This window comes from Lactuca serriola, chromosome 8, assembly GCF_051521515.1.
Source record: "Lactuca serriola cultivar US96UC23 chromosome 8, Lser_US96UC23_V15, whole genome shotgun sequence".
NCBI classification, from domain to species: domain Eukaryota; kingdom Viridiplantae; phylum Streptophyta; class Magnoliopsida; order Asterales; family Asteraceae; genus Lactuca; species Lactuca serriola.
The window spans coordinates 19,819,088-19,831,957 of record NC_136415.1 but is presented as its reverse complement, the minus strand read 5'-3'; the positions used below and the strand labels follow the sequence as shown (position 1 = coordinate 19,831,957).

At 31.0% G+C, this 12,870-nt stretch overlaps 1 protein-coding gene across 1 annotated transcript in view; it reads left to right on the top strand.

Moving 5' to 3' along the window:
- The window catches only part of LOC145069718 (protein DA1-related 2-like), a 43,720-nt gene extending 31,105 nt beyond the window's left edge, over positions 1 to 12,615 (top strand). The window contains exons 4-13 of the mRNA XM_079016667.1: positions 9,000 to 9,087; positions 9,188 to 9,284; positions 9,360 to 9,480; positions 9,629 to 9,712; positions 10,285 to 10,404; positions 10,486 to 10,698; positions 10,771 to 10,833; positions 10,947 to 11,059; positions 11,952 to 12,010; positions 12,093 to 12,615. Coding sequence (XP_078872793.1) covers positions 9,000 to 9,087; positions 9,188 to 9,284; positions 9,360 to 9,480; positions 9,629 to 9,712; positions 10,285 to 10,404; positions 10,486 to 10,698; positions 10,771 to 10,833; positions 10,947 to 11,059; positions 11,952 to 12,010; positions 12,093 to 12,391 — 1,257 coding nt within the window. The 3' untranslated portion in view covers positions 12,392 to 12,615. The remainder of the gene's footprint in view (positions 1 to 8,999; positions 9,088 to 9,187; positions 9,285 to 9,359; positions 9,481 to 9,628; positions 9,713 to 10,284; positions 10,405 to 10,485; positions 10,699 to 10,770; positions 10,834 to 10,946; positions 11,060 to 11,951; positions 12,011 to 12,092) is intronic.
- Positions 12,616 to 12,870: the final 255 nt, after the last annotated feature.

The following is a 12,870-nucleotide window of genomic DNA, read 5'->3' as shown; positions in this document are numbered from 1 at the left end:
AATTCTTACTCCCTAGAGGATACACATCATGCAACTGGTCGGCTGACCCCATACAACTCATCCATGAAACTTCCACCAACCCTGCAGCACTCGTGTATGCTAGCCATACATAACACTAGATCCTATCGATAGTCGAATATCTGATCCTACCCTAAGCCCTTCATCAAACAAGAGTAGGAAATAAGGCCATACTAAACATTCTCAGGATATAAAATCTTAGCTATGTATAACCATGATGCATACGCTAAGCAACTACAGTAATGATGTCAATTCCATTAGAGAAGAACCCTAAACTATCAGGCATCATATAATCAAGCAATCCTATCATTCAAAATCATGCAGATCCCTAACCTAACGCTAACATCCTGTTCTAACATATCACAATATCAAATAATAGTATGGTATTTTAGGGTTTACTTACTGGCTCCGACTGATCATACACATCGCATCCTCCTTAATTTTTTGAAAACCATTTGAAAAATCATTTTAAAAATCTTTTTCCTTAGTTCTCCAATTCACTCAAACCAAGGCTCTGATACCAACTTGTAACATCCATAAAATTCATGAAAAATTTTAAACTTTTAAAAACCCATAATCATCATTTTTTACAAATAATTTTTAAAACGGGTTTAATATCAGAGTTTTCCCAAAATCATAAAATAAAAACTCGAGGAGGTGCAGGATCATGCCTTCGCCTTCTCGTGATCCTCTGAGGTACTTGAAACATAATCCAAAATTGTAAGCCCAAAGCTTAGTGAGTTCCCCTGAAATACCAATACACATACCAATAGCACATATATAATAACAACATGCAATGGGTCCACAACTAACAACTTGGATTACCCCTGAGCCCACAACATAAGTCTGCTTGCCCTATGGGCCTACAACTTATGTCTGGCTTGCTCCCTGACCTGATCATTCCTTGGACTGAATACCACTAAACCCTTAGTACGAGTATGGCATGCCTTTCCCGACCGTTAGCTCGTATCTGGAATGCTCATGAGTCCACAGTATGAGTTTGGCATGCCTTCCCCGACACTCAGCTCATATCTGGTTTGCTCTAGGGTTTGTTGGCTACAACACGGAGCAGTACAACCTCAACCCAACCCACACAATATGTCGAAATATAACATATAATATCATATATACAGATAAACATATAGTGTTACATGTAGTCCTACAGATCTACCAGACTAGCATATCAAAACTAGCATGCATATCTATTTCATACTCAACATATCAACAATATCAGGTTATCAAACCAATGGGCTAGCCTTGGTGCCTTTGACCCGAAAGTATAGCGAGGAAAACTCACCTCACAAGTTGAACAGAACTGATAAGGCCCGACTCCGAATATGAGCTCTCTACTCAATGCCTACATCCACCAAGTGACCAATTCCATCAAAATCCCAATAATACCCAAAATACCCTCAAAAGTCAAACTTGGTCAAACATGGCCAAACTTGGTCAAACTCAAAGTCAACTGGTCAAAACCCACTGAGTCAACCCAACCAAGTTAACTCAACATGGGCTGATCTATGCAAGTACGCTGGGCGTACTCCGTAGGTACGCTCAACATACACGAGGCGTGTAGAGAACTACCATTGGGATGGCTGACTGGGTACACAAGGCATACACCAGGCTACACGGGGTGTACCTTCGCATATCCAACTTCTTCATTAAGTGCTTAAAGGCTTTAGCACTTGATCTCACACTTCAGATCCAAGGTCCCGAAGCATACCAGGGTCATAAAGTTCCCAACTTTATGACTTTTGACGTCCAAAAAGTCCTTAATGAAAGGTCTTAATCCATTAAGATCTTCGACAAGAAACATGGAGCCAAACTAGCTAAAGGGACCTTGGTTTTATGGCTTAAGACCCTTCCTAGGGTCTTAAAGGACAGCCCAAAATGTCTAAAACCAAACATGTATGGAAATGGGACTTTTGAGACAATAAAAACAACATAAAGCTACCAAAATGAGATCCAAGCAAACAAAGCATCAAGGTGAAGACTTTTTACCTTTTGGAGCTTCCTAAGGAGGTAATGATCCAAGATCCACGAGCTTGCTTCAAATTTTATGCTCCTTGATGCAAATCCTTCTTCTTTATGCACACCAAGAACACACTTTTAGCTCAAAAACACTCTTAAAGGACTAGGGTTTCCAAAAACGACTCAAGGGCTTTGGAGGCTGAAGAGATGTGGGTAAATGAGCCATAAGGATGCATAAATACCCCTAAAACCCTAAAACATAGGGTTTCATGCGGACATGAGTTCGCTTAGCGTACATATGTGTACGTCGAAAATACTAGGGCACACCCTAGTACACTTAGCGTACTCACATGTACGCTTAGCGTACTCCTCCTGCATCAAAATTACAATCTTTCCACTAGGGCTTCTCATGGATACTTCCTTCCAATCCAAATACCAAAATGATATAATTTAAATCCAAGTGATGAATTTGAAAATACCTGAAAACCAAGGTGTTACAGTAATTGTTTCCCCCCATCATACAAGTTTGATAGTTTTTTCATTAGAAATTCGATTGCTTTATCATTTAAACTAGCATTGTCTACGATTATGGTCATTACATTATTGATACCCCACTCTTCAAGACAATTCAACAACGTGCGTGTTAGGCGTGTCAAACCCGACAAATAATAGGGGTACAACAGACTCCAAATACACTACTTTAATGCACTAAAGAGTTGTACAAGGCAAGTATGGTCGAACCACAGAGACACAAGATAGAAGTCTATACCTATTTGTGTAAGGTACTTTGGTCACAAAGTGGGATTTGTTTGCAAAAGTCAAATAATGAAAATAACAATCAACTTTGAAACATGCAGAAAATGAAATAGATTTGTAAACAAGTTGTAAAAGTGCTTCCAATTCTAATTCTCAATGTTGTTATTTAACCTGATTATGACTTGATGTAACTTGTGATTGCTATTCTAAGTAGGTACTCAAAGATATTAACATGCTCTAATACCTCTCTCTTGCCAAATTATCTAACCAAAACACGCTCATTAACTAGACCTAGCTTTACTAATTCAACCTAAACACACTCTTAGATTATATTGAAAAACTGCATTAAGTTTTGTACAAGCTTCCCAACAATGTTCATTTCTTCTCATACGCTCGGAAGTGTGAAAACATGTGATATATGTTTTACAATAAGAAAACTTATTGTTTGTTACCAATCATTAACTTTACAGAACGATTAGTTGCCCTAAAAGTTAATTAACTGCACCAAATTTCAATTCATGAAAATGCCAAATCAAACACAAATCAAATTCAAGGATTCTAGTTTGAACAAAAACATAATCACTAGAATGGAATCACAAATCAACCATCAAATCATATGTTTCAAGTCAAGCAATCAACATGTTTTGAACAAGAACTAGAAACTAGGGTTTCTTAGCCACACATGGATAAGAACAAATCAAACAAGAATAAAGATGGAATTGGAATGTTTAATGCTTACAAAAATGAAATCAAAAGTGTTTGCAATGATTAGGTCGTCTCAAAAACTCCAAGAAATCTCCCAAAATCGCCCAAAGTTGCTCCAGAAACCGTCTCTCCCTCAAAAATGATGTCTTCTCCTGTTTTAATTAATGTTCACGTCCATGTCATAAGGCCATGCGTTTTTAGCATGGCCATGCCTTTTGCCCATGTGTTTTGGCATGGCCATTTGTCTTAACCATGTATTTTTGGCATGGCCCATGCTTTTTGCTAAAAAATCAAATAAGTCTTCAGTGTTGGCTCCATCTTCAATCTAGCTACACCACGAGTCATGTTGCTCAAATATAAGATGAGAAAGGACAAAAACGACCAGTATCGGTGTGACATGAACTGTGTTTCAAACGTAGTCCTTTGCTATGATGATAATGCAACAATGACTCGGGTTATGTCTTCATGTTTTCTTCCATGGCATGACTGGTACATCTTCTTTTCATGCTCCAGAGCTCCATGCTCCATGCTCCAAGCCTCAAGTTCCATAATGCCTGCAAAACAATTCAAAAATAGTGAAGTATCAGGCATTCTCTATAAAATATGCAATTGCCAAAATAATTGACTAAATGCAAGAATTATGAAGTAGAATGCTATGAAATGACGAAAATAAACATGCAAAATAGGTGCATAAAATGCACCTATCAGTGTGCCCAATGTATTCTCCCGTATAACTATCTAAAGATTTAAAGTTGATAACTCTTTTGTGCATGACCCAATCTTTATCAATAAAGTGGGTCGTGACCGCCATATAGCTCAATCGTTAACATGAACTTGTCCAAAAATTGGTGGACAAATGAACATTAGTTAGGGGATTACTAAAGAACTTATTCAATTTAGGTTTTTCTTCAACAAAGTAATCGACGACTCTTTTGGAAATTATGTTTCTACATGGAAAAACCATTTTCCCGTTTAATGCATTAGTATACTCAATAAATGATTAATTCTCTACAAACTTGAACGATAATTATCCAACTACAAATAAGTTTAACAAAACCTTTTTTTATTTCCTCATCATGCTTCCACGTATCAATACTACTCTCCCCGTTATTTTTTAATTTAAAGTAGCTTGCTTTTCTAATTTTTTTTCTAAAATTTTGGGTTCTTTTTACATCTGTTCGAATGTCTAATCATACTAGAATTACGATTTCATTGGAGTTGGTTTTAAGCAAAGTGAAACACCATTTGCATTTGCTATGTTTAAAGTTGTCAATATTAACTTCATCATTATCGGCCAAACAAGCTACCCTTATGGCATATTTCCATTTTTCATGTTTTTTGTTTGACTTGTTCCGTCTTCATTGTCATTTTAAGTGTTATCAACAAAGAATTCTTCATCAACAATCTAAAACACAATAACACAATGATTTTAATATAATAAAATATCAATATATATTCTTTAACATCGAAATATATTTATTAATCTAAATTACAATAAGATAATGATTTACAATCACATAATACATTGAAATAGATTAACAATTTTAACATAACATATTGTATTTAATATGATATAATAGCAATGAAATTTTATACATCAATATAAAACATTCAAATTTTAATGAGTAACATCACATAATAACACATTGAAAGAATAATATTCGAATAATAGATTAAGATACGATGCTTACTTGAGTTTCTTGACTTGGAACCTAATTTTCCATGACTTGAATGATTCCTTGGAGATGAAGAATGAAGTTTGATTTCTTGAAACTAGAATGGAGTCCAATTTCACAATAGATGGTTTTTTGTGTTAGATCATAGTATGAAGCAAGAAGGAGGAGAAGTGTTTTTTTTTTTTTTTTTTTTTTTTTTTTTTTTTTTTTGTGAATCAATCAAGCAAGGCTGATGGTGAATCAATCAATCCGATTAGGTATCCATGTGTTCGATTATGGACCACTAGGGTAAAGATGGAGTTCAATTTTAGTAGTTTTTTTTGAAACTCTAATTGATATTGGGTGGGTACAACAATATGCAACTAATGCAAACAAGAGCCAAAAGGTGATTGATCAAGTGAATATTCAATTTCCAGGTCGGTCCTTTTGACCGGTTAAACGGTTATTCAAGTAACCCGCACCGAATAACCCGAGAGTCGAATAAGGCTAATATAAATACCCGAGAACCGACCCAGGTAACTTATTCGGTCCTAATTTGGTTCGTGTCATTTAGGTTTCGATTTCGGTTCTGGTTTTCGGTCCAAACGTTCATCCATAATGGAATGTGATATGAATTCGATGATATAATCTTTTTTTTTTAAAAATATTAATAAAACTAAACTTGGTAATTTATGATTTTTTTCATTGATTTATTATTTTTTAATGTTTTCAATAAACCTCTGAAGTTTCTTATGTTTTTTTTATAACCAAGGATCATAACATTTTATATTATATTATTTTGAATCTTAGTATTTGGATAATATTTTTGGATCATCTACTTTTGCATAAAATAATTTTGGATCATAATATATTCACTTAAATCAAGTTTTTGATCATAATAAATGTTAGATAATTACAAAATTTAAATCATTTAATATCTAATCATAAACATATGATTAAAGATCATAATATATATAATATATGTGGATCATAGTAATTTTAGATTATAACAAATTAAGCATCATAAACATATTGAATCATAATTTTGAAGGATCATAATATTTTGACTCATCTCTTTTTGAATCATATAATTTTTAATATTATTATTTTTAAATAAAAACTTGTAATCTTGTAAAATAAAATGTGATAGCTAAACATTCTTATTTTTTAAAAATTTCTTTTTAAAAAGTTATTATGATATATGACAACATTTTAAAAGAATTTTTGATTTAGAGAAGCATCCCTCAAAATTTCACGATTCTTTAGAGATTGTTTGGTTTTTAAAATAAAAAAAAGTTTATATATATATATATATATATATATATATATATATATATATATATATATATATATATAACAAATTAAGCATCATAAACATATTGAATCATAATTTTGAAGGATCATAATATTTTGACTCATCTCATTTTGAATCATATAATTTTTAATATTATTATTTTTAAATAAAAACTTGTAATCTTGTAAAATAAAATGTGATAGCTAAACAACCTTATTTTTTAAAAATTTCTTTTTAAAAAGTTATTATGATATATGACAAGATTTTAAAAGAATTTTTGATTTAGAGAAGCATCCCTCAAAATTTCATGATTTTTTAGAGATTGTTTGGTTTTTAAAATAAAAAAAAGTTTATATATATATATATATATATATATATATATATATATATATATATATATATATATATTCATCACTATGCTCATTTTCTAGAAAATTAAAATTTAAAAACTTTGTATTTTTTTTTAAGTTACAAAAGAGAAAAATAATATGGTCGAAAAATAAAAATAATGATAAAAAGACCAATGATACTTGGTGCAACCAAAGAAGGCCATGTGTAGATACTAGAAGAGCCTTTAGGCAATTTTCCTTTTTTTACCTATTAAACATTCAATCTCTTTTAGCAATTTTCAAAACCTTGCAAATAGTTACCAAAATGTCATATTATCTAATGAGATTTTGATAATAAATAAAATTGAATATCGACCTCTAATTTCTTCAATCATAAAGACAATATTAGTCATCGCGGTTCCTATAAGTTTTTTTGTCTATTCAAACGTACTTATACATATATGCATATTTGAAAAACACAAAAAATGCATATATGCACATTTAAAAAATATGAATTTTGTTTGTTTGTTTGTTTTTGTTTTTCTTTTTCGTGATTTTAGAACTACGATTGGCCTAGACGAGGTGTTTAGGTGCCGATGGAGGTGTTTTGAGAGAATTTTTTTTTTTTTTGAAAAATTAATTCCCAAGTTCTCACACAAATATTGGTTCTGAATTTTTTTTGCTCTCTCTCTCTCTCTCTCTCTCTCTATATATATATATATATATATATATATATATATATATATATATATATATATAAGAAATCAAATGTAGAACTCAAAAACACTTAGAATCCCACTTAAAATGAGATTTTTTTCTACACAACATGTAAATAAATACATACTATTTAACTCCTCTCCTAATGATTAAGAGATCAACTGAACGTTTTTTTTATATACGTATAACGTATGGCATATGCACATACATTATATACATATGAAAAAAATTTGCCAAAAAAATTAAACGAAACATATATGTATGTTTGATGTTGAGCTTTTGGTACATATGACGTATATGTATTGAGAGATGGATATGCATATGCACATATGTTTTATGTATATGAAAAAAAAACATTTTTTTTGTAAAAATAAAATAAAATTCAAGGAATCTCTTAATTGCTAGGAGTGGAGTGGAATGATGTGTATTTTTTTTTATTATAATAAATGTTGTTTAGGAAGAAAGCTCTTAAGTTCTTCGGGTTCTTTTATTTCATATTGATCAACACTCTTTCTTTATATATATATATATATATATATATATATATATATATATATATATATATATATATATATATATATATATATATATATATATATATATTAACAATTAATGCAAGAAATTCTTTAAGACAACCGGGCAAGAAGTGATAAACAGAAGGAAGAATTAGGTCGAATAATTGCAATTTCTTTATTATCACGTGCCCCTTGTATGTCTTTGGTAAATACTCCATCCGTCCCAAACTTATTATCCATAGACAAAAAGCATATAAATTGAGAAAACATTAATTACCAATAACTTTATTAAATGAAATAACAATTGTATCTTTTTGTTGCATTTAATTTCATGGTAGTTTAATTAATAATTAAGAGTATTTGAGTAAAAAAGATATTTATTTTTGGAAATAGACTATTATTTTAGAACAAACCAAAAAGAAAACATGAACTATTAATATGGGTCAGAGGGAATATCATCTTTCATTTTTTTTTATAACATATATACTTATTGATCATAAATATTATTAGTTCAAGCCAGAAATTCATTTAGTATAACCGTGTAAGGAGTGATAAATCCATAAAAGTTTAGATCGAGCAATTGTATCACTGGCACCTTTTAGATCCTTGGTAAATACCATTTCCCTTTTTCATTTCTTTAACCTATATAGTGTTGTAGAAACCAAACTAGCGATGATTAATATACAATTAGTCCTTGGGTATTACGTGGCCAAATAGAATGTGTCTAGCAATTAATCTCAACCTAAACAGTGAATGGAATTGTAGAAATCGATAATTTTGAAACACTTTGAAACAGATGTATAATGCTGTATTAATCATATTAACCTATTTTGTTATGATATTAGTGATATTTACTTATTTTGTTATGATCTTAGTCATATTTATTTTCTTAAAAATTTAATGAATTTACAATTTTGGGTCTCCGACTAGTCGCAGACTAATCCCTAACTATGCTGACTAATATCTAGTCACAACCCGACCGACTTAATGCCATCTATCCATTTTTACGATTAATAATTAATGCAAGAAATTCCTTTAGGACAATCACAAAAAGAGTGATAAACAAAAGGAAGAACTAGATGAAGCAATTGAAATTTCTTTTGCTGAACCTTTAAGGAAACCGGATGGTAAGCTTCTACTAATTTGAACATCTACAACCTCATCCATTTCATTTTTAATCTTTATCAATATCACTGATAAATATTTTGTGTGTTTGAATTACTTTAGCATATAAGTGGCAATCAGGTAATGATAATGATCTTGCAAAATCACATCAAAATGACTTTCATCCATCAAACCCTCCATATGTACCCAAGGGATATAGGTATTTATTATCTTTTTGTTACTAAAAACATGATATAACCATGATTTAATCTTTGTATGCATATCTTAATTTCAGGGTATGTGGTGGCTGCAACCGTAACATTAATTACGGCAATTACTTAGGTTGCATGGGGAAGTATTTTCATCCAGAGTGCTTCCGTTGTCATGCTTGTAGTTACCCGATCACCGAAAACGAGGTAATATATATATATATATATATATATATATATATATATATATATATATATATATATATATATATATATATATATATATATATATATAAATCAACATTCAAATGCATTTCTTCAAGTACTTATTAGTGTTTTTTTTTCTTGATTCAAGTTCTCTTTATCAGGAAAAGATACATACCATAAGACTTGCTTTAAAGAGTTGACTCATCCCAAATGTGAAGTGTGCTTTCAATATGTAAGGGAAACTTTTAGCTTAAATGTGGTATTAACTAACTTTTAGGCTATGTTTCTTGCTTCCCATTAAGTCCTTGTCGGAGAAAGTGGCTAAATGGGTAGGATTATGTCTACATGGATAACATAATGTATATAAAAAGGGTTTGTTTTGTTTCTTTTTTAACTGAGTAAATTGTCTAAATGTAACGAGATGATCATTTTATCCTTACACTCATATTGATTTGAAATAAAAAAACCTTAATCAAATCCAACAATTTTGCAATGATTTGGGTCCGAATGTATTAAGTAAAATAAAATAAAATAAAACCTTATATATATATATATATATATATATATATATATATATATATATATATATATATATATATATATATATATATATATATATATATATATATATATATATATATAAAAGAGCTGAACCCGTGAGGTCCATTAAGTAAAAAGGAAATAAAACGTTAGCTATCGTAATTCTTATAAAATAAAAAATAAAAACGAATTGCATAAACGTTGATATTCTTTTAAAAGAGACAATTACATCAAGTGTAACGTTATCTTTTGCCTTTTAATTAGATTCCCTTAAATGGAGATGGATTAATCGAGTATCGATTACACCCATTTTGGTCCCAAAAATATTGCCCAGCACATGAGCTTGATAATACAGCTCGATGTTGTAGTTGTGAACGACTTGAGGTAAAGTTCCCATTTCATTTTTACACCATTTTTATAACATTCTCATAATTAAATAATTATGATGTTTGGAAATATTTGAAGCCGGTGAATGTAAGATACATCTCATTGGGAGATGGAAGGAGTTTATGTTTAGAGTGCATGGAGTCTGCAATAATGGATACAGGAGATTGTCAACCACTTTATCATTCCATTAGAGACTATTATGAAGGAATGAACATGAGAATTGATCAACAAATTCCCATGCTTCTTGTTGAAAGACACGCCCTCAATGATGCTACCACAAGGGATAAAAACGTAATTAACTAAATCATTTTTATTTTATTTATTGGTTGTTAAATTCTTGTGATTTACAATCTTATCTTTCAGGGGTTCCATCGTTTGCCTGAGACAAGGGGTATTTGCCTTTCTGAAGAGCAGACTGTTGCAAGTGTATGTTTGCCTTTGAGTAAATTGATACATTTTATTTTGCAACAAATCAATGATTAATATATTTTTTATGTTATTGATTATTCATCATCATGTTTCTTGAATTCTTGTTGCAGATTCAAAGAAGGAGCGTTAGTGGTCATCGGTTGGTGGGAATGAGAACTCAACCTCAGAAGCTCACTCGCAGATATGAAGTTACTGCCATTCTTGTTTTGTACGGCCTTCCAAGGTGAAATTTGAATCAAAAAAATAAAAAATTAATAAAACGCTTGGTACACTTTTGAGAACTTTTAATCAAGGTTGTCAACATCGGGATCCTACCTAGGATCGTTTTTGGGTTTGCAAGATCGAGATCGTAAGATCGGGATCCTAAGATCTTACAAAATAAAATATAATTTTAATTTATAATTTTTAATCATGAAAAATATTTCAAACATTCAATTTTTCATTCAAAAGTTATAAAAATTTCAAAATATTAGCCATAAGATACAATACAAAATGATAAATGGTAAATTGGTAAAAAAATTTAATTTGAAAAAAAAAAAAATCAAAGGAAGGTAGGATCGGATCGGATCGGATCTCGACCCTACGATCCTACTTGCGATCCTACCCCAAATACGATCCTTTTACGATCTGGATCGTTTTTCATACCTAGGATCGTAGGATCGTACGATCCTACGATCAGGATCGCGATTTTGACAACAATGCTTTTAATTCATTTATTCAATTTCATCTTTTTTATGTAATCTATTTTAAAAATAGATGGTGAATTAAAAAATGGTCCGGTTTGATTTAGTCTAAAATTGAAACTCATTCAATTTTATTCCCGTAGATTTTTTGATTTTGATCCTTATTTCATGGTTTCATATGGAGATTATGGTTCTTATATTAAGGTTCCGACTTCCAAGGACCAAAATCAGTATGAAACTAAAGATCAAAGTGGAAAAGTGTTTCAACTTTGGACTAAACATGGTAAAAATCAGAAAGCATATGGATCAATTTTGTAACTTACTATAAAATACGACCAGAATTGAGCCTTTTTTTAATTAAATGTATAAAAATTTCCCCCTTTTCTATTTCAAGAGTTCAAATTATTTAATTTTGGTAACTAAACGTTGTAGATTACTAACTGGAGCCATTCTTGCTCACCACTTGATGAATGCCTGGTTACGTCTTAAAGGTAACAACTAACATAGTTTCTCGAATGAATTTAAATTTTCTGTACTAGTGAAGTTGTGTTAAAAGTTTTTTGATTTTGATAGGTTACAGGAACCTAAATCCTGAGGTAGAAGCAGGTATCTGTCAAGTGCTTTCATATATGTGGCTCGAATCAGAGATCATGTCTGGATTAAAAAACATGCCATCATCATCATCAACATCAAAGAAAGGTGGGAAATCAGGATGTGAGAATAAATTAGGTGAATTTTTCATGTATCATATAGCTCATGATGCATCACCAGTATATGGAGGAGGGTTTAGAGCTGCAAATGCAGCTGTTAATACATATGGCTTACGAAGAACACTGGATCATATTCGCCTTACTGGAAACTTCCCTCTTTGAGGTTTTGCACAAATAGCTCTTGAGGATCTAAAGGATTGACAATGTGAAAGAAAATGAAAATGAGAGAGTTGGCCTTGATTGCTTTTTAATTAATAAACCTGAAAAGGGATTTGTTTCTGCCATTGTTATCGTGGTTTTCTGTTTTTGAAAATTTTTATGAACGTGTGGGTGACCTCAAACTATTAGCTATGGTGTGGCATAAAAAATGGATTTGTTTCTCTAAAGATAGTTTCTTTTTTGATTTGTTTCTGCAAAATGAGAGAGTTGGCCTTGATGCAACCGGTTTACTAAACTGGTTGCTGGAATCCATAGATAAAGTTACTGGCGGTGAAGACTATTGAGTAAACCTAACAATGATCATACATCTTAGGAATATAAAAAGATAATCGATTGGGCATAATGAAGTGGTGGGTATATTTGCTAGTTAGTATGCATCTTCAAATTTTCTTGAATTAAACTACATCTCAAATTTTTAACCA